This window comes from Cryptomeria japonica, chromosome 2, assembly GCF_030272615.1.
Source record: "Cryptomeria japonica chromosome 2, Sugi_1.0, whole genome shotgun sequence".
In the NCBI taxonomy this organism is placed as follows: domain Eukaryota; kingdom Viridiplantae; phylum Streptophyta; class Pinopsida; order Cupressales; family Cupressaceae; genus Cryptomeria; species Cryptomeria japonica.
Genome location: NC_081406.1, coordinates 518,252,537 through 518,276,211, shown reverse-complemented (window position 1 = coordinate 518,276,211; position 23,675 = coordinate 518,252,537). Strand labels below are relative to the sequence as shown.

The window sequence follows — 23,675 nt, the reverse complement described above, 5'->3', positions numbered from 1 at the left end:
AAAAAACGGTAATCTAAATTGAACCTTACCCCTAAACTAAATGAACCCTAACTCGAAACCTATTCAAATAGCAAATATTAATTTTGTCCAAATCAAATGTCAAAATGAATCTTTTCCAATTTTTTCCACATTGAACCCTAACCTTAGTTCAATAGTAACTCTAATTAATTTCTAATTTTAACCATTATTAAGTCCTAACATTAACTAAATCCTAATCACGATTGAACTTGATTGATTCCTAACATAATCAATATTAACTATATTTATAATTTTTCTATAATCAACATGTTTTATATAATATAATATAATTAATTTATCAAAAACATTATACATATTTATATGTTGAACCATAACTTTAATTATACATAGAATGAAACCCTAAACCTAAACCAAATGAGCCCTAAGACTAACAATACAACAAATAAAGCCCTAACTCTCTACCAGATTGAATCCTATTAGTCTAACCTTGAATGAAATTAAACCCTAACCCTAACCCTAATCAAGTTGTCATCATAATTGAATTGTTTTTCTAACACTTAATAAAGCATAATGATATAATAATATTTACTAAACCAGTACAAAAAATTGAACCATAACTCTAACTATAATTTTAATTTTCATGAAAAATAAAACCCTAAATCCAAGCTTGAATAAAATATAACCCTAACCTTAATCATAATTAAATATGAAACCAAACCCTAAACCTAAACCTATACCAAAACCTACCTCTATATTCAATCCTAACACTAAACTGGAAATTGAACTTTAACCCTAACATGGAACCAAATTTAAGCCAATTGAAACAAAATTGGTAAAACTTTCAATAATGTGTAAAAAATTTGTCAAGAAATATTTTTCATATTTGTGTCACATATTTAATACTTAATATTTTTTTGGTACATCTATTTGAAAAATATATTTAAAAACACATTTTAGAAAACCACATGTATGACAATTAATATTCTTGTCCTCAAAATACATGATTCATTACAACCAACTTGAATTGACATGGAATCAGTTGATATAGTCTGTCATTTTGGCATTAATGCATTTCCACTTGTTATCTGGCAATTTGGCATGATCGGGATTTGCATATCATTATTTGCCAATTTGGCATGATCGGGATTCACATATCATTATCTGCCATTTTTGGCATTGGTTGATTTTGTTGGTTGATATTATTGTAATTTGGTCGGTTAGCTTCCAATAAGTTGTTGGTTATATTAATTATCTTCATTCTAGTCTCTGTATGCTATCACATTGGCCACACTGGGAACTTGGTGGTCGAACAGAGCTAGGATTTGAGTTGACTGTATAAAATTTAGTGGATTTGAGCTAATTGTCTTGCTAGGGAAATTACATTGGAAGAAATTCCTTGTCGGGATTTTTTTCTTTCTTGATTTTGAAAGAAACAAAATTCCAAAAAATATTTAGACCTTATTTTAGCAAGACAGCACCGGTAAATTCCCAAATATGTTTTTTGAGATATCAAATTGTAGTCATTTTGATGCATTATTTGTTTTTAGCTGTGTTACCTAATTTTACTCCTAGATCAATTAGGTAGACCAATCATGATTTGCGAATGAAAGAGAGGTACATTTTATTCTTCTATGTGGCATTCATGTGCATAAAGAAAGAGTGAACTAAAGATTACATTTCAATGCTTCTAGTTCATAACAACAAAGGAGAGAAACATCTCCTCTGAAAAAGGAGGTATTTTTATTGATATTCAAATATGCGTACCACACAAAGAGCCGCGAGACTAGCTATACACACCTGGTGCAAGAAAGAGATACTAGGCATGTATGCATGAGTATAAAAGAAAAGAGAGCATGTTGAAAGTGGAACCAATCATTGCTTGGATGACTGGTACGGTTGGAGTAGCCTCGATGATTGCCTTTGTATTGCTGCTTCGTCCTTGTCTGTGTCTGTCTTCTGGTATCTGCAAAAGAGTTAAATATACGATGAGTTAGAACATTTTGTTCTAAGCAATGGCTGATTACATTCCTAACATGTATACTAACACATGCATGTATATGTAGTCCCTACATGCATCAGATGCATATAATCAGCATCACAGAGGAGTCTCAAAAGGAGAAACATCAGATCAGAAGAAATCAAGAAAATCATCATACATAGGCATATTTTTATCTAATATGTTTATTTCGTGTGCAGCTACAAATCTGATCATGTTCATTTTCAGCATGTGGGGTGAAATGGGCTCCCACAAGGGTTGAGCCCAACATGCTATTACAGAATGGGCAAGGTACATAGCAGTCCTAGGACAAGTACAGTTAAATCAAAGCAAAAAGCAACTTCATAAGCTCAATGATAGACATTACTGTCAAAATCATAACCAGGTGTGTCTTAGTCAAATAAAATCAGAGAAGGTTGTTAAAGCACTCTATGAACAACAATAGATACCATTTCAGTAATTAAGAGAAAAGCATGTATTTGTCTTTTAAACAATGATGCAGTCATCCTGCAATGATTGACAAGGTTTCCAATATGCACATAGCAGCGAACCATAATTTTTCAAGAACAACTACAAATAGTGAGGCAATCATATACCATCAAAGCACGGCCATACACCCAACAAGGATATAGTTTCGGAGTAAAGTATGTAGTCACAGAAGGGTTTGCAATCATTTACAGAGGGATAGACCTGAGGTGAGACGGATATAAGGAGGACAACAATATGACTTCGTGACAAATAAAAGCAGCCTAGCGCATCAATTAATAGTTACAGTCAACATGCAGTCCAGAGATATTATGATATGTTTGCTGTCTTGAAACACGGTGAATAGCCCAATCAAAGCATTTAAGAGCATTAAATGTGAGTTTCCAAAAGGCATTGTTAAGCAGGTACAATGGAGCAAAGGTCTGATCCAGTTGACAATAACAGTCCCAATACAAAGATTGTCAAAATATAAAGGAAAAGAAGCTGGAAAGTTATTTTTGTTGTTGCCAAAATGCTACATTCTCAGTGAGCCCACATTAAGACAGTGAACAGTCTTTAATGGCAATCAACAATAGCAGCCTTAGAGTGAGATAGTCCATTATTTCAAGCAAAAGGAACAAAGAGCACAGATCAAATCATGATGACTATCTCACCGAGAAAATACAGAATCCATTCACATCACAGTCAGCCAAGAGTGCAAAGATTCCAGACAATGAGCTTATTGAAAGTACGGAGCCATGAACATTAGTACATTGACTGGTAAGTAGGGATAATGCCTATCTTGCCAAACAGTCATATTATTCACAAGAGATAGGTCTGACAGTGTAAATTTTTAAGGGCAGCCACCATGATAGTGACTAATTCAAGAGTTTATAGCATACAAAGGCCTGAAACAAACACAATCATCAGACTTATTGCAGTATAGCAGCCATAAGCAGGATTATAGCAGTATAAAATGTGCACTGTGAGCTTTCCAAAATCTTCAAAAGGAAGCAACATAAAACAACATTGTAATTGTAAAAAATCAGAGAGCAGGCAGATTTGTCACGTCAAAAGATGAGGTTCTTGAAGAAAAGGGCCATCGATTTCTTTTGAAGAAATGCGTCTTATAATACACAACAATATGCAAATTTTAAAAGAAAAAAACCCACAACCTGCAGGAGGTATACAACAGAAGTATACATCCATGTAAACACAGTTACAAATTTAAGCACAAGTTCATCACCAAGAGCATTTCGAGCAGATCAAACAGAGAAGGAAAAAGGAGGAATTTATAGCTTTTTTTTTTTTTCTCTTTTTCAGTCATTATAATTGTTCAAAGCCAGATTGCTATGCGTGGAGCAGGAAGATCTTACCTATGGCGACAAGAGTAATGGCAGAATGAAGGCTGTCCAAAAATTCATTCAAACCCTCAGCAAAATCCCCATGGCAGCTCCCAAATCACATAGTGAATTGACAGAAGATCAAATCGAGCCTGCAAAGTCTTTGAAAATTTTCCATATTTTCAAAGATGGTGGCACCCAACACATAGCAAAGTGTCAAATAAATGTTCTTCGACTCGGCAGGAAATCTTTTCTAGCCTTTCAGACCTCCAAAACCCCATGGCGGTGTTGCATCTTCATTTGCGCAACAGGAGGAGTTTAAAATGTCGAATGCCAAAAGAGAGGAGAAAATGAATCATTTTAGGGTTTCTTTTCCCTAAAGTGTATTTTGAATTGCCTAAGGCATTTGCTTTTATTTTTATTTTTTATTTTGCTTTCTCCTCTCTATACCCCCGAAAAATGCCTAGGGGAGGGACAAGTTTTTACATTTTATCATTTTATATTTTCACACATAGTATCTATTAAATAATTTATTTAATTATCACTGAATAAATATTTATTTATTTAATAAAAATAAATGTCTATTAAGTAAAAATTTATAAATTACTTAATAAATGTTATATGTGAAATTACAAATTGATAAATGTAAAAATGCAATAGGTAAATATTCATCAAAGTGGAATTAATTATCACTTTATTGAATTACTTATTATATTACTTGGATCCTAATGTATAGATGTGTGGAAATGTTTATTAAAGTAAAGCATTATCACTTTATTGAATTTTTATCAATATCTTGACTTTATTGTAAAAATGGAATGAATAAAAATATTTGATGAAGCGATAATAATAAAGGATCACTTTATTAGATATTTATTTACCTTTATTAGGGAGTCAAGATATTTTTTGCATTAATGAAGGCTTGCAGGCCTGTCAGGGATATTTTGGAGCCATTTATGATGCATTTAGGAACTTTTATGGCAGAGCATGGGGTGGCTTGACTTTTTGTTCAAGTCTTTTCAGTTTTACACTTGTTTTTGACCCTAAAAGTGGGCTTTTTGGGTGGAATTCGACCAAGTGGTTAGGTTTTGCTTTGTGGGATGCAGCTGTTGGAAGCAGCATATATACTGCTTTCCTTCTCTTTTAAGGGTACTTACTTGTTCATTATTCTTGGCAGATTGTAATTTTTTGAGTTCTTTCTATAGAAAATGAATGATTTTGTAACACATCTTTTGGAATAGTACAGGTTGGGGATACCTTTTGCAATAACAATTAGTTCATTCCTTCCCATTTTCTTCTGTTATTGTGGGTCCTTATTGTTTAGTGTAGATTCTTGTGAGTTTTCTTGTCCTTGGAGCTGTATCTTTTCATATTGGTGCCTTTATGCAGGGGAATAATCATTTGTAGGTTATAAGCTGTTTGTTAGTAGTTATCTGTTTTTTGGATTGTGAAAGTTTTTCTTTCCTCCTAGGACTGTGGTTATCTAGCCTCCTTATAAATTACTGATGCAAAGGTTATCTTTTTTTGGGTTGTGAAAGAGAGTTTTATTACTGCCATATTGTGTGTCACTCTTTCTTACTTTTAAGTTTTTTTCAACATATCATTTTGGTGCATCACCTTAGGGTTAGATTTTAGCTTCATATGCCCTCCTCGTCACTCTTTTCCCTGAAGAAATTGTTAGTTTAGGTGAAGATTTTGAAAAGAACCAGTTTACTCTGGAGGTCCACTTGAGTTTTAGGTTACCCACAACCTTGAAGTGTTCCCATGTTTCAATAGGGAGCTGAAGTTCACAGCTTTAGCAAAGGGTGCAGGCTTCATTGATAACAAGCTGTTCACAAGTGCATAAGGTTTTTTCCTTGGTCTTTTTTTGCAATTTTCATCACCCTATCAAAAACCTGTTACTGTCAATCTCTATCAAAGCTTCCTAAGTTTTGTAACAGTTGTCAATCTTACATTTAAGTTTTATCTAATAGCCGTCAAGATTGCCTAAAAATAAAAATAAAGAAGAGGCTTAATGCAGGGCTTGCCTTGGAGAGAGACATTAGTGAAGCTTTCACATCTGGAGAATTTTTGTTGCTCGAGAAACTTGTGCCCATTGTTGATCTCAAGCCCGATCTAATGGCTGGTGAGCAAGGTTAAGACAAATAAGAATACAAAAAGTTAATAAGCTTGGGACCAAGAGCTTCAGTTAAAGAAGTAGAAAGCACATCTGTAACTCTTGTCAATTACTGTATGCATTGTTAGATGTGATGTTGTGGTGACTAATGTGATATACTAAATATTTTGTATATATGGCTTACATGTTTCATGTCACATGATAATATAGAAATATAGTGATAGATCTTAGGGCTAGGGTTATCATTTATGTGCCACATGCATGCATACAAATGAAATCACATAAATTTGTTTGTATAATATTTAAAATAAAATGACAAGACAAATGCTTTCCCTCTTTCCCCTCACCTTCTTTTCTGGATTCATGAATCCTTGTTTATATTGCTTAATGCCTCTACTTTCTATTATACATTACAGTCATAAAAGGTTACTTTTTTCTGCAAATGACTAATTCACATTATAATCAAGTTTTCCCTCCATTTTTCCCACAGTTAGGGCATGGGAGGTTACCAATGAGGTTGAAACCTGAGATATTATTCTCATTGGGCTAGCATATTATCACACTACAATAGGACGAATCCAAACGTTTGCTAATATTACAAATTTACACATTTACCATGTGAATTACATTTATAGAATACAACATCTACAAGCAATGTAGTAGCCGAAATCTTAGCCACAATTTATGTATAGCTCTAAAATAGGTTAGAAATTGATCTTGAATTTAAATACTCAAATAAGAATTTATATTAATGTCAATAGATGACCAAAAGTAGGTCAATAGGACTAGAGGTTACAGAAAAAAATTATTACTGGGAACTGACTATATATTCTTTGTAAACTCTTGCCACTTCATGTGCATGAAAACTGACTATTTTGTCAGATTTTTTGTGTTTGATAGGGCTCTCTGCAAGCAGTTTCAGAGTTGAGGTAGAATGCATCAATGTAGGTCAGTCACAAACAATGTACCCAATAATGGAATAGGACTCCTTAATTGAGAGAAGATAAAATCGTGAAAAATTGCCTAAATCGCGATAAATGGTGATAAATTGCAATTCAATTTCGGAAAAGATTTAATCGCTGTTTATATCGCAGATGATTTTCTTTAAAAAATTGCGACTTTAGGGTGCAAAAAATCGCGACAAAAACACGATTTAAAACTGAAAAATCTCATTTAAAAATGCAGAATTTTTTTTTGCAAGTTGAAACCCTAAAAGCGACTTTGGCAACGAAAATAAAACATGTGATTTTGGCGACGACGACAACTTCCACGCGATTTCAGCTTTGATTCCGATTTCAGCTTTGATTCCGATGCATTCATCATTTTTGGGTATACCAGTATAGTAAGTTAGGAGGTTTTTGGGTACCATTTAATTTAATTACATTTTTAGCCTGACCTAGATTACCATTTAATTTAATTTAACGAACCTTTAATAGATTTTGCACATCCATCATTTTAATATATTTATTATTTAAGAATCAAAATAAAAAATGATGGTGAATTTAATTATAATTTTTTAATATATTTATATTTTAAAAAATTATATATTTTCAAATGTTCGATAATTTTGCCGATTTATTGCCGATATTCTCCCTTTTTTTGCCGATTCCCAATTTATTTATAATTTTCGGCCAAAAGATTTATTGCCGATTAAGATATTTGCATCTTTGGTTCTAATGATTAGAGGGGAGAAGCATTTTCCTTTTTGAGACTGAGTTCGGTTGTAACCCTTTTCAGTGAAGGTTGACCTATGGGTTGAGCAGAAAAGTTTAATGTCACGTTCCGTTGTACTTAATTTATTCAAACATGACTTATTAATAAGCATTCTTGTCTTTTTTCCATTTGCATGTGGAATATTGCATATGAGATGAAAGGCTATGATTTTTTTCTAATATCTTTAATATGATACTTATGATTGGTTTTGAGGACTGTAATTTTCAAAATAATATAATCAAATTTGGAATTGATCTTGCCCTCACATGTTTTAAAATAAAATGGGGATCTCAAATGAGAAAAACATGTGTGTATTATGTGATTTCTATAACTGGGCTATATGCAGTTTTAATTTATTAAAATTGCCAATGGTTTAGTCATGAGTTGCTTGGATACACAAATTAAAATATGTGAATCTCTACTTATTTATTTTCTTAAAACAACAAGAGTCACATTAGTGTATGTTATCCTTTAGAATGCTGATGTTGAAACCGAAATTCCTTTACGTACGTAAAAAGTGAAAAGATTCTTTCTACTTTATTAGTGTGTACTCTATCAAAGAGGTAAAGCCTATTACACAATGCACAATATTACTTTTTGGATCATAGCTTATACCCTAATAGAGCAACATTTTGGGTCATTAATTCCATGTGGTTTAACATTAGTTTCCTGATTATTGAATTTGCTTTCATTGACATTTTAGGAATAGGATACAATGGGTTTCCAAGGGGCTGTTCTGACGATGATCTTCCATGGGCTAAGGTTTGTGTTGAATACTGTTTCATTTTCATTCTTAAATTACTGGTAATTTTGTTTAATTCTCATTTTACCCTTTTCCAGAAATCTATCACAGGAGATCCGTTGTTGACAAAATATCCGTGAGTGAAGTTCCTACCATTCTTTTGGAGCTAGCATCTAATCATTGCATTTGTTTGGTTGTGTTTTTCCATGTGATAAGGCATGCAATATTTTACCTGAATATTGTACAAAATCCTCTACCCTCATCACTGGATTGTATAGTTAGATACTCATAGAAACTATTTCATTGATCACTTCTTGACTAAAGTGGTTAATATCTCTATTGAGTGCCTTTATATTGTATTGGATGATTACGTATGTGCCAGGTCAAAAGCTAAACTATTCAATTTTGGCTAATTGTGCAAGCCAATCATGAAATTTTTTATACAAAAATGAATCATGATCTGAAATGTTAGAATTTGTATATAAATAGCTTTTAAATATCAACCCAAGGAGCTGCCATATAACTGATAATATTCTCTTATTGTAATAAGGTGTGGCATAAATAAACTAGGCTTTTCTTTGGATTGATTTGCATATGGTTTTAGCTCATTACACAAGCAATTTTTAAGATGTATGCTATTTTTTTTTTTTTTTGATTGGTAATTGGCCGAAGCCTGAATAGCTTTTGACTGGAGCTATGAACCAGTGGGGACACAGTAGGGGGCCCCATCCCCATTACATATCTTTGAATTATTATTATTATGTTTGATTATATTGACCCCAAGACCTTCTCATCTTATAGAAGGCCAAGAGTCACAACTTAGAGTTCCATTAGATTGACCCCAAGACCTTCCCCATCCTATGGAAGACCAAGAGTCACAACTTAGAATTTCACTTCAGATGTCCCTATTGGGAGTTGAACTTGGGTCTCCACAGTGAGAACCCAGTGTTTTAGCCAGTTAAGCTCAACCCCTTGGACCTAAGATGTATGCTATTATTAGAACGAGGAAGATTACAATAAATATTTGAGCTTGTGAAATATTATAGATTTGATTTAAAAAAAAAGAGATATACTTCATTTGGAAATTCAGATAACGATGCAGGAAAGGGATGTTTTCTGCTTTATTGAACGGCCATAGCAGTCCATACTTTATCTCAGACTTCTTTACCTTGATTGTACCCTCTTTTAGCAGCTTCATAAACTTGACTTTAGACACCTCCATTGTTAGTGTAACGTGCATAGAAATTGTAGAACATGAGTCTTTTTATAAACTCAGTAAGTGTCCTCTTTGTGCCTTGGAATTTTTTCTCATTTCTTGCTTTCCAAAAAACCCATAAAAATTCAGTAGAAAAAGAAAGCCAAAATAAATTATATTCTTTGTTCAAATTAGTCGCAGTTCCAATGAGAATTTCTTTTCAGTTAATTTCCCCTCTGTCCTCCCAACCTTTCAAATCAGCATACAACATTTTCCAAATTTCTTTGGCAAAAAAACAGCCAAAAAAAATATGCCTTATGGTTTCAGGTTTCTTGCAGATGTTACAGACCTCAATATCAGAAGAGTTAATTTTATTGGGCAGCCTTTGAAGAACAAACAACCATTTAAAGAAAGCCTTTTTTGGCTCAAGAATATTAGATCATAGAACTTTAAATGTATTTTGCCACTGCTTATTAACTAAATCCTAAGTTACCGGTTCGGGTTCGGATTCAGATACGGATTCGGCAATTTTTTTTTTCTTGGGTACGGGTTCGGGTTCGTCCATATATATATATATATATATATATGTATATGTTCAAACATCAAAATTATAAATTATAATTATATAATTTATAAACTATCACTACAATTATTGATTATTACAATGTTACAATTTGTTGTCCTCAATTTTTGATTTCAAAAATTGGACTATCACATAGAAATTTTTGTTAAAAAATGGAAATTTTTATTCTATGGCACGCTTCTCGAGGTGGAAATTTGCCCCATCCTTGGACTGGATCGATCGTTGATCCATCCTCAAGCTACGTTTCGAATTTCGTCGCGTATCTAGTCCGTTTGTTATGTTTTTGCTTCAATGTAGGGGAATTTTTCGATGATTACCAGTAACTGGTAATTTGTTTTTCAAAACCCCCTTGAAGCTTTTAGGCTTGTAGGGGAATCTTTCTCCAATTGCAAGTTTTTATAAAACTTGTAAAACCCCCATTACCAGTAGCTTGACTTTAAGTGTTAAAATATAACTTGTAAATGGGATTTTAAAACCCCTTTACATGTTTTAAGTGAAATCACTTGTAAAGGGAATTCTATTTCCCTATTACAAGTAATTTTACTTGTAATTTCTTTTCTAAAACCCGAAATTTGCCTTAAAGGCAAAAATATGAATATTTTGTAAAACTTGTTGTTTTGTTTCCGAAGCCCGAAATTCTTCCATGCCATTGCAAGCTGATTTGGGTTCGAATTTTTTGGAGGAAATTTAGGGATTCCTTCCAAGTGTGGATTTCCTGCAACTTTGAAGGATTCAAAACCCATTTTTTTGTGCATTTGTGCAAACCGTTTTTCGCCATTTGTCTTCTTGAAGCCGTTTTTTCTGAATCATGCATTTATGCGTTTTGCTATGATTTGGAGGATTGAATCCCTCTATTCTCAAGGCATTTTTGGCTCTACCATAAATGCGTTGGATTCTAAGCTTTGATCAAACCGTTTTATGTGCATTTATGGTTTCGGATTTGCAAAAAAGGCCCTAAAAAACAGTCACGTGTTTTGCTAAGTTACACACTCTTCGCCTTTGAGGTATGCTTATAATCCTAAGTCGTTTTTGCTTTGTCTTGTGATTAATGATGAATGAAATCAGTTTTGAACCATTTCATTAGCATTTTTACATGGCATTTTTATAGCAAATCGGTTTTTCTATTGTCACAATGCGTGGCTAAGTTTTTTCCATTGTTTAAATTCTATTTAAAGGGCTTCATCTTCCATGTTTGGTTGATTCTTCAAGTTTGGATTTCTTCTCAACTTTGCAAGGTAATTTTTATTTTTGTCTTTCTTTCTTGTTTCTTTCCTTGCATTTTCTTGTTTAGTTTTAGTTTTGTTCATGTTCATAATGGGTTTATGAGAGGAAATTCCCCATTTTACAAAGAAATTTGTAAAGTAAAGTTGTTCTTCCCCTTTGGAATTTCTCCTTCTTTACTTGCAATCGGGTTTTAAAAACCTGATTGCAAGTAAGAGGAAAATTAGTGTTCTTCCCTTTTTGGACAGACTTAACCTTCTTTGGTCGAAAAAATCAAGTTTCAAAATAAGAGAGATGTGTTCTTCCCAATTCGCAATCTTCCCAATTTGCAAAGAAGTTTGCAAGTGTAAAAAATTCTACCTCTTGATGTGTTCTTCCCTTTTTGGACAAAGACTTAACCTTCTTTAGTCCAAAAATCAAGCTTCAATGATTAAAAAAAATCAAGTTCTTCCCAATTTCGGGTTTTGGAAATCTGGATTGCAAGTTGAATGTTCTTCCCATTTTTGCATGGCAAAGTTCCAAGTGATCTTCTTGAAATTCATTTTTACCTATCTGCTTCCAATTCTCTCATCCGTACTTATCATCTTCGTCATTTCCCGCATGCCTAAATACCATTTTTTTTCATCCATTCCTTCGATTTTCAGTTTGTAAATAAGTTTGCATTTGGATTTAGAAAACCAATTGCAAATGTGTTCTTCCCAACTTCTAAACTGAAAATTCATTCTCCTTTCATTTATTCATGCTTCGTGTTTTGTGAGTATAGTTGCATTCGGAATTTGGAAACCTGATTGCACGTTTGTACTTCCCTCTTGTGTACTTGGAAAACATGTTTCAAAACCCGAAATAAGTCAAAAGCTTATCTTTCCACCTCTTATATTTCCTCTCACAAAGCCAAAGTACGAAAGTTAAACTTTCCCAGTTTGGAGGAGTGAAAATGTCTAAAGATATTGACTTTGATATTGCCTTGATACTCTTGGATTTACATTGCAGCGTTTCCAGTTGTTTTCAGATGACAGATGTACCATCATCTCCCACTCCAAAAAAGATGAAATATAGGTATGACAAATACCAAAATGAAGTTCTGCGGTCACAGGTTTCCTCCTCCCTTGATCATATCAAGGATACTGAGATAGGGCATGTTGACATGTCCGAATTCATACAAAGGATTGAAGATCCGAAGGAGGGGGACATGCAATGATTGTTGGACAGTCATATCCATCATGCCGCATCCTTTCCAGTTGCTGCCTTAGAACCGGAATTTGTTCTAGCATGTGCCCATCATTTTGATAAAGAGACACGAGTTATTAAAAATGATGATGGAGAAGTGATCATTCGCCTGGATGCAGAAGCTATAGAGAGGGTTTTCAAAATACCTTCTGAAACCATCTATATAGAGATCTCTAAGCAAAGTGCAGCTGAATACTTTGCCAAAAGGGAGAAAGATTGTAAGCGTCATAACAACAAGTGGATTCATGAACCTCGCACTGCGCTTACCAGATGGGCTAAGTTATATCGATCTGATCTCAAGAATGAGATTGGCGATACTATTACCCTTTTGAGTTGTATGATGGGATTGGAACATTCCAATGTTTTTGAACCTTGGATGTACCAATTTATTATGTTAATAAGGCAGTCTCAGCACATCTGTTGGGGTGAGATCATCAATGATGCTTTGTGTGAACAACTTGCAGTCGTCCCTACTACTTTCACCTTCTACATGAATTCATTTCTCGTGTATATTGCTGCGTCACTTAGACATTTCCCAGGTCTTTCCACCAAGGGTGACCGCATGGTTGTACCAGTTTGGGAATACTATGATCAGTTGCCTCTAAGGTCAAGTAGGTCTCATTTCAGAAGGGTTTAGGACGCTTTCTTTGGTCATTACCTGTGTCAATTTGACAAAAACCTGAAGAACAGGAGAGTCTCAGATGAAGCATGGGAAAGGGTGAAAGAATACGGTTGTTTGATTCTCCAGTTTCCAACTTTTACCTACATGAGAGTGGGATGCTATGGCGGGCAACCTTATATGCTCCCATGATACCCAACCGATAAGATTATTCTTATGGAATTGGGAAGGCAGATCATGGCTGTGCATACACGTTAGTTAGTCAGCTCTAATGACTTCAATCAAGGCAAAGGCTATGGAGACTGAGTTGCAGGAAATCAGACTCAAAAGATTCAAACCTAGAGCTGATTTCGATTTCCGAGGCATCAAGGAAAAGATCAAGAAGACCTTCATCCATGTGCATCAGATAGAAGATATCTGGGTTGATCTCCGTACGGATAAGGAGATTCACAAGATGGATTACCGTTGACTCACTGCAGAACAGATTGTCAATCTAAACCTCGTGGACGTGCCACAAGGGATGATTGATGATGGAAACATTCTTGATCCTGAGTTTGTCGATCAGAATGTTGATGAGGCTCCACTTCCTTCTATCCATTGGTCCCATAAGGAAAGCACTTCTATCTTGGATAGATTTCAGCCAATTCTTGCCAATACCAATACCTGGCTTAAGAACAATGGTGTTAAACTCATTAAGATTAAGGTTGGGAAAGAAGATGATTCTATAGGTCCTCTTGGGCGGAAGTCTCAAATTCAACTGGACAATAAAGAAGGTGCATCCTCTTCTAGTACGAGGATCAAACTATGAGTTAGCCGTGCAATGGTGCTTCCTCCCCAAGAAATAACAGTCCAAGGCAAGGAGAAGCCATAGCTGGAAATTCACGTGATTGATCCCAAAGCTTCAGAGGAAGAAACTCAATCTAATAATGCTCCTCAGTCACCTTCTACAGAGTCCCCACATAATTCTCTTTCTTCACTTCCTATTGAGGTACCTGTGCTTCCTCCTGTGATAGATGTGAATTCTCAATTAGCTCCTGTAGTTTCAGAATCTCCGCAGGACGTTCTTCCACTTTCAGCAGCAGAACCATCTCAAGATCGTTCTCGGGAAAATTTGTTGAATATCTTTTTAGATGATCCTTCATATGTACCTTTATTTGATATTGATACTTCTATGACTTGTTTTGATGATTTCATGAAATCTTCATCACATCTTGTCGTCACTCAGCAGACTATGGTGGCTATTCAGACAGACACTTCTCCTAAGGTCACCACAGTTGTTCAAACAGAAACTGCTTCTCCCTCTTTCCCAGAGTCAGAGTTAATGGCTTTACCTCCATGGCTCAGTTCCTTCACTGCAAAGAGGAAGAAGCGGGTGATCTCACCTGATGCCTTTGACTATCAACAGTTGAAACAATCAAAACCTAAAGCTGTTAAGAGGGCAAAGACAGTTTCGAGGGTGACCGTTGATGAAAATCAGATGAGAGTGGCAGAAATTGCTGAACCAATATCAGATAAACCAGTTGAAGAAATGCAAGCAGCTGATTATCGGATCACAAAAGTGCAACTGGGTAAGTGTTGACGTGTATTTTGTACACAATCATACACAAAATAAAATACCCAAGGGTACCTTATCCTCTCTTGAATAAAGCCTCTGATTGCTGAAGATGTCGCAAAAAAGGATCAATCAGGGTGACTCCAATGTTCTTTTATGTAGGGTCTCTACGTGTGGATAAGCACCAGTGGTCGTTGTGATTGCTGTTTCATCAAGGGGCCTTACGTATCCGAATTGCAGGAACAAGATTTCCCTAAACTAACAAGTTCTCAAAAAGATCAAAAGGTAGAGTTTGCAAGGGGTAAATTCTAATCTAATCCTAAGAATGACTCGATGTAGGCTTAGACTTGGCAGGATTCGACCAATTTCAATATTGCCATGAAATAACAACTCAACTGAAATTGATGCGATCTTCTAAGGTAACAAATGATCTTTCAATTCATCAAAGATCATGGACACTACCACAAAGGCACATATCCAAAGTTCAATGACTATTGAAGGTTTAAGTAATTCAAGTCTCTCCAGTTGACCACACAAGGCGTTCCCACAATCAGTAAGAAGCTAGTGGTTTGGAACGTGAATCTCACCAAAGATCAAGCCCAACACTTAGTCCTTCAAACTTAAATACTACTTTGACTGAGAATGATTCAAGAAAGTAAACAACCATGAAGATAGCCACGAGAATTGCAACAAAACACCATAACTTCAATATTTTATTGATCTCAAAGCCAAAATGAACAACAATTGCTTGAAATTCTTTCTTCAAAGCTCAATCTTGCTACAAAATAACTTTCTTCTCTCAAAAAGCTCTAAACTTCTAACTATTTCTTATTGCTAACTGTTTCTAATTACAAAATGAAAAGGAGTGAGGGTATATATAGCATCCTCAATTACAATGAATGGCTCAGATAAAAAAGAAGATCAATGGTCAAGATTATGACACCTAAACCCTAATTAGGGTTTATTACAAATAGCCCCCTTTTTATTGAACAATATTAAATGCATAGCCAAATATTTAATTTGGCACAAAAATCTAGGAGACATAGACCAATGACAATTAAGGTGCCACATCATCTATAACAACCTTTCTTCTAGAATCTTATTTCCTTTCCAATGCTCTTTTTTAGCATATGCAATGAATCTAGACACGATTCCTTCAATCTCAGCAATTGGAATCTCAGGAAGATTCCTCATTCGTTCCTCCAAGTGGATGACCTGATCGAAAGCCTTGAGAAGAGCAGTGTCCCATCCAGGTTCAAGTTCTTTAATTTTCTCAATCAGGAGCATGGTAGCAAACATTTGATCCCGTTGCTCATCCGTAATAACATTCTCATCTTTGCAAAAGATGACCTTGACTCTTTCTTCTAATTCTTGCAAATCCACATCTGTCTCAACTTCGATCCTCCTGCCAAGAATAGTACATAATACTTCAAACACCTTGTCCTGGATCGGATGGATAATCTCTTCAACTTGATTGCATTTGTTACTGATGTCCTCAAAAAGAACTTCCTTCATCTGGAGTAAAGTTGACCATTGGAGTAAACTATGAGATCCTCCATCCATTATCTTTTCTTGTGCTAGGATCTTCCTTGATGTTTGCCTTATTACTTGTAGGACAGGAATGATAACATCTCTAGTGTGAGCAAAGGCGGCTATTGTTATCATTAGGTTATGAATGATCTCAAGGACCTGGATAGCTCGATGGGTGGTCTGCATCATTCTTGTTGCGAACTCAATGGCAACGGTATGGGATTTGTCAATCCAAGAGCTCATAAGCTGAACCAAGCTCTTAACTCTTTCTGCCTCACCAACTGATTCAATGGGAAGTGCCTGCACAGGAGATACTGCTGGATCCTGACGTCCCAAAGGCTGATTGAGATGGCTAAAGTAGCCTCTCCATGCACCAACCTCTCTCTCAAGCTTTCTATTTTTCTCCATTTCTTCCCTAAGCTTGTCTTTTAGTGCCTCAAACGAATCGGTTGCCTCATCCAGTGTCTGCTCAACTGTGAGTGGACCAAGCTCAAATGTTTCTACATCATATTCCTCTGCGAGGATTTCACCTTCATATTTGTCCACTGTTGGTGTAGCTATCTGCAACTTCCTGGATCCTGTCTCATCTCTGATCATCTTGGACATCTTAGTGGCCTTCCTCTTTTCTGTCACTTCCTGAGAATTTCCAACAAGGCTTTCTAAATCAATCACATTATCTTCGTCCTCGATCACAATCACCCTTGTTAATCTCTCCTTCAACCAATCTGGAATGGCAGACCTCGTCTCTCTAACTTGTATCTCTTTAGGCAATGTTTCTTCTTCTCTGAGAGATGTCACTTCATCACCATTATTGTCTTCATGTAGCTCATTGACTTGGAGAGATCGACTTGATGAACGTTGAGGTGCCTGTCCTTCTTCATGTTTATCGTTCTGTACCATTGATTCCATAGATTCCTCCATTTCAAGTGTCGTCTTCTCTTGTCGAGAAGATGTGCCGGATGAACGATCTCGATTGGCCTCTTGCTTCTTCTTGGAGGATTCCTTTTTTTCAGGTCTCTCTTTCCTCTTCGAGCCCCTAGGATGAGGATTGCCTTCACTTGCGCTTCGAAGGTTGCCTTCGCTTGTGCTTCTGGGATGAGGATTACCTTCACTTACACTTGCTCCTCCTTCTCCTGGTCTTTCCTCCAAAGTAAAAGTCATAGATATGTTCTTCTCTCTCAACTTTTGATGTTGCACATCAACCCATCTGCGAGTGCAAGACAAAACTGGAGCCATCAAAGCATCTAGATCCAAAATCTCAGGTTCATTCCAATCTATCCTCACTGCTTTGCTTTCTCGGTCATAGGATGATTGGAGATGTCTGCTACTGTCCTGAGCTTGGTCGGCCACTCTATAAATTTTGCATTTCCTGATGAAGTCTAAAGGCAATCTGGAATGCATCTTTCTTTTTACTTCAAAATCATCTGAGAGATTCATCCAAAAGTCCTCTACCTGAAACTCATGCTTGTACTTTCTACCGACTATCTCCTCTATATACCCATAAGGATCAAAACTCTCTCTCAAGGCAAAGAATGAAAATGAATATAAGGCCAACTCTCTTTCTGCATCATCCATGGCTAGAGCATTAGGACATACCTCAACTGAATTTCCTAGTATGATAGGCACAGGAACTCCATTTCCATGCCGGTGTCTGAATGCCTTCGCATAAGCTGCCAACTGTCTAGTTACCTCAAGTAGCACTATCCTGTCTGTCGGATATCTCGGCAACATGTAGGGAGGTGAAGGACATCCATGAACTCTAATATATGTAAATTTCTGAAATTGGATGAACCAAGCACCATACCTCTTTACAAGCTCTTGTGCATCTTGAGATAGTCGATTGTGAATCCCGCCTTGCAATGTCCTGGTGATGTTCATCGTGAAGGTATCATTGACCAACTTGTAGTCACTTCCTGGTGGATGATCAAATGAACATAGGAATCACAAACTCTGACTTCCCCGGGCCCTCTTCCGATCACTCCTCTGTGAGGTAGTCCTGCATATTCAAAACTCCTGATCAAGGCATATATGATGTATGAACTCATGTGGAAAGACTTAGTAGCCTTCAGTCTTCTTAACTGCACCTCCAAGCAATGGCTAATCATTCTAGCCCAATGAATTGTTCCTTTTCCTTGAACTATCACTTGGATGAAGTAGAACATCCACTTCTCAAAATAGAAGGCCTGAGGAGCTCCTGTGACTCGGTTGAGTAATGTTATCAAATCTCTGTACTCCTCCTGGAAGTCGATCCTATGTGGTGTGTTTGGAATCTTGCTCAGGCGAGGACGACTCTTGAGTAACCAATTCTTGTTGATGATGCTCAAGCAAGTGTCTGGATCATCTTCGTACATGGACCTGGTTCCTTCTAAGCTTTTATAAATCATATCTCTGTGCTCCGGAAGATGGAGAGCCTCACTTATAGCCTCCTTTGAAAGGTAAGCCAAAGTGTTTGCCTCTTTGGACACGATCGATCTGGACTGTGGGTCATAATGGCGAGCACACTCGATCATCAACTCATGGCATTGGATTGCTGGAGGGAAGCCGGCCGCCTTAATAATGCCACTTTCAATTATTCTCCTTGCGACAGGTGATGGCTTGCCAATGTAAGGGACCTCTCGAAACTTCTTCATACTGAAGTTTCCCAAGTTGGTATCTCCAATGTTGCTCCACTTCGACACGATCTTGGTCTCCAATTCTTCGTTCTTTTGATCTTCCTTCATGAGGGCTGGACGACTGGTGGATGCTCCTGCCTTTGGGGTCGCCATCGTGACACCTACACAACATTTCATAATGAGTAATAGGTTTTGCAATGTAGAAATATAGACTAGATTAAAGTTTAAATTTAGGAAACTTCATGATAAATCTTTGAATTATCATTTCCTAAATATAGCTATGTAATTTGGAATTCAAAATTCAAAATTTGGACAAGGGAGATCTTGCCATACCTCTCTTGAGAACTAACTCTAAAAAAGATGCAAAATTAGGAAATTTGCTAGGCAAAATGAAGATCGAAGTCTTCTAGCAAAATGCACCTTCTTTATTAACTTCACCACCTCTTAGTTTTAATGCCTTGAGGAAAATTCGCTCCAACTCTAGCCTCCAACAAAGTTCGCACTCTTCCTTGGACCAGATTTCGCACTCCTTTATTGCCTCTCCAAATCGCATATGAATGAATGATTAAATGATGGTTTAAAATGCTTCAAAATACCTCTCTTATATAGGCGCTCACCATTATACTCTCCCACAGGCCGACTTTTGGAAATAAGGCCAATAATAAACAAAATTTAAATAAAAAGGAAAGGCCGACTTTTGTAAAAACATTAAAATAGTATCCCCAAGCGCCCCAATTTTAAATTTAATTTAATAATAATTAAATTCAAATGCCTTTGTAATTAATAATTTTGATTTTTAAAAGGCTTAAATTAATTATTAAATGCTAAGCGCACTTATTAAATGCCAATTTAATCAAAATATTTCAAGTTTTTTTAGCGAATTTGGCAATTTAATGCAATTTGAAGGATATTGGCGTCCAAGCATGGGAAGAATAATGAATATCAACCTCATCGCTCTGGTCCCTTGGAGAGGGACAGGAGCGCCCATGCATTTTAACCTTGTATTTCTTGTTTTTCACGTTCAAAGTCCCATCTTGGACGTCCAAAATAGCATTTTAATTGGGAACCTTGAGCTTAATTCATTCCTTTTGTGGAAGGAGTGTGCCTTAAAGTACTTTCGCCCTGGTCCCTTGGTGAGGGACAGGAGCGAACTTGTCTCTTATCCTTGATCCTTGTCTCTTTAATCGCCAATTCATGTTACAGGGCAAGTGATGATTTCATCCATCCATTCCATACATGCTTAACTTGTCCTTTGCAAGGCAAACTCGATATTCTAGGGATTTTCGCCCTGGTCCCTTGGTGAGGGACAGGAGCGATCCTTACCTTTTGCCTTTGGTCTTTGTCTCTTTAATTGCCAAATCGAGTTGCGAGGTAGGCAATGATCTTTATTGTTTGCTTCATGCATGTCCAATTCGCTTTCTCGAGACTAAATGAGCTCCTCCAAGGATTATCGCCCTGGTCCTCCAGTGAAGGACAGGAGCGAATTTTATACTTGAGCCAAAATTGTCAATTCTTGTGGATGTTTCCTTGTCCATCGTTTTCCAAAAGGCGTTTCTCATTTCGTAAAACCTTGCCTTGGCGTGATTCTGGAGGGAGATGCTTGATTTTATAGAAATCGCCCTGGTCCTCCAGTGAAGGACAGGAGCGATTTTTAATCCATGGCACAAATCCTCAATCATATCAATATCAAATTATCTTCGAGGCGTAAAACGTTGTTCCTTATTCCATCTTGAGTCTTGCGAACGGAAGTAGCACTCCAAAATATTAGGCAATAAGGCAAATTTGAAGATTTCGCTCTGGTCCCTTGGTGAGGGACAGGAGCGCCTTAACCATTTACATCAAGTTTTTGTGGTTTTTGCAACCTCGTTCTTCTTAGAGGCATTCCAAATATCATTTTGACCTTGTGTCTTGACTTGGACTCGTCCAAATTTGGAAGGGGAGACTTGATAATGCATTTTTCGCCCTGGTCCCTGGGTGAGGGACAGGAGCGCCTTGGCCAATATAGGCTTCACTTGTGTTTCGCCAACTTTCAAAATTATCTTCAACGGGGTGATCAAGCCTTCCTTCCTTTATCTCAAACTTAAAACTCGCTTTTCCTTTGCCAAAAACTTGTCTCTTGAGAAAATCGCTCTGGTCCCTTGGAGAGGGACAGGAGCGCCTTGGTCATCATGAGCTCATTTATGCATTGCTAACTTTCGAAACTATCCTCAATGGGTTGATTACGCCCTCCTTCCTTCATCTCAAGCACGAAACTTGCATATCCCTTGCCAGATATTTGCCTTGAAGGAGGATCGCTTTGGTCCCTTGGAGAGGGACAAGAGCTTCATTTGAAAATCGCCCTGGTCCCTTGGAGAGGGACAGGAGCGAATTTGTACCTTGGGTCGATTTTCTCCTTTGTGGTCCATTCAAGTTATATTCAACGGGCAAAACATACTTCCCTTGTCTTCCTCAAATCGCGAAATCATTTAAATCTTGTGAGGACAATGCAAATTTGGAATTCAAGGTCCGGTCCTTCAGTGAGGGACAGGAGCGATTTTTGTCTTAAAGGTCAAATCTTTACAATTTTCATCTCAATTCTCCTTTGCTGGGAAAGATATCATCATTTTGCAAGCTATGAACAAGAGCCCAAATCCAAAAAATGTCCAAGAAGGTGTGTTTGAGGAAAATCGCTCTGGTCCCTGGGAGAGGGACAGGAGCGAACTTGTCTTGCTAGGCCAAAATTTCAACCCTTCATTGCCAACGACCAAGTCTGGATACTCCTTCATGCTCATTTCATCCTTCATTGCGTCCTTGATGCTTCAGTTCGATCAACTAAGGCCAAAAATGATCTGAATAAGCCATTTCGCCCTGGTCCTTCAGTGAGGGACAGGAGCGATTTGGCCTTAAACCTTAAAAAACTTGTCATTTTTGAGTCTTCAAAATCTTCAAAACCTTCAATTCACGTCCAATTGCATCCCTTGGCGACCCTGCACAAAATAATTAAGACAAGTCAATAACCAAGATGCACAAAATATCACTTTCGCCTTGGTCCCTGAGAGAGGGACAGGAGCGATTTTGCCCTTATAAGCCAAAATATCAAAAATTTAGGTCTTCAGGTCACTTCATCATGCGGGGTTAGGTCGTCTTCAAGTCCAGGAATCAGTTACCTTGCTTCCAAAATTTGGTCAAATTTACCTAGACAAAATGTATAATTTAATCACTAAACTGCTAACACTTAGACCTAACTTGAATTTGTCCCCGAAATTTAGACTGGACCCATCCTGAGACACACTTGACTTCCTGGTAGGCTCATCTTATTTCAAAATTGCAACCTTCGGGAGGAGGCTTAACAATCTTTCAAAATTTGACTGGACTTTGGCTTGAAAATATCAAAAGGAAACTCCTAAGGCATAACCCTAGTCCAGACGACTCACTCACTTACTCAAAACCCTAAAAAGCAAAGAGAAGAACAGGCAAAACAAAAGCAAAAAGAGGGGGTCCCCATTTTAATGGGGCGATGTGTGAGATGGTCACAACAGTAAGCAAACTCATGAGGCTGTCAAACATGATGCTCAACAAACAGTGGCTACATTGGTACAACGGTATGATGAGGTTTTGACCAAGAAAGATCAGTTGGAAGTAGAGAATCAAAGACTCATGGCAGCCATCCAAAGTATTACTCAACCTTCAAATGGAGAAGGCCAAGTACCTGTTTCTTCCAGTGCCGGTGAACCAATCCAAGGTGTCGAGAGAGCCGCCCAAAAGGTTCAAGCCTTAGACACCTGGGTTGATCAATTGCATGACTTATGTTCACAAGTCATAAGATAGGTATTTGAAACCTTGGTTAAATTGGAAATCATTGAAGATAAGTTGAATCAAATCTTGGGTGCTTTCAAACTAAATTTGGAGAAGGTTGAGAGAAATTTAGTTTCCTGGCGAAAGATGGCTCAACAACAGTTGAGTGTTCTTCAGGTGCATGACGTAATTCCTTCCAGAGTCATGTACATTGAATATGAGGAACTTCTGGAGAACAAATCCCTTGTTCTCAAATCACTCATTGAAGAAATTGATGAGACCTTAAAGTTGCGTGAAGCAGTCTTTCAAGATGTTACCTCCCACTGTAAAAAGGCATCCTGTGACATTCTAAATCAGAATGATGAGTTGCTGCCCGAGGAAGAAGTTCTTGCAGATCTGCAACTCAAGATTCATGATGAATGGAGAAGTGAACGATTTTCGGCCGCTTCCATTCAAATATTGATTAAGTATCAAACTGAGCTGCAGGAAATCCGGTCAGCATTGGAAAAGGGCAACTCCACGCTATGCCAATGCCATGATGTTATCATAAATATTCACAAGAGACAGGTCTGACAGTGTAAATTTTTAAGGGCAACCACCATGATAGTGACTAATTCAAGAGTTTATAGCATACAAAGGCCTGGAACAAACTCAATCATCAGACTTATTGCAGTATAGCAGCCATAAGCAGTATAAAATGCGCACGGTAATCTTTCCAAAATCTTCAAAAGGAAGCAACATACAGCAGCATTGTAATTGTAAAAAATCAGAGAGCAGGCAGATTTGTCACGTCAAAAGATGAGGTTCTTGAAGAAAAGGGCCGTCGATTTCTTTTGAAGAAATGCATCTTATAATACGCAGCTGTATGCAAATTTTAAAGAAAAAAATAAAACCCACGACTTGCATGAGGTATACAACAGAAGTATACATCCATGTAAACGTAGTTACAAATTCAAGCACAAGTTCATCACCAAGAGCATTTCGGGCAGATCGAACAGAGAAGCAAAA

The 23,675-nt window shown here is 36.9% G+C and overlaps 1 protein-coding gene across 1 annotated transcript in view; it reads left to right on the top strand.

Moving 5' to 3' along the window:
* Positions 1-23,675, top strand: part of LOC131035270 (uncharacterized) — a 249,602-nt gene that overhangs the window by 88,052 nt on the left and 137,875 nt on the right. The window contains exons 4-5 of the mRNA XM_057966940.2: positions 8,316-8,374; positions 8,453-8,490. Coding sequence (XP_057822923.2) covers positions 8,316-8,374; positions 8,453-8,490 — 97 coding nt within the window. The remainder of the gene's footprint in view (positions 1-8,315; positions 8,375-8,452; positions 8,491-23,675) is intronic.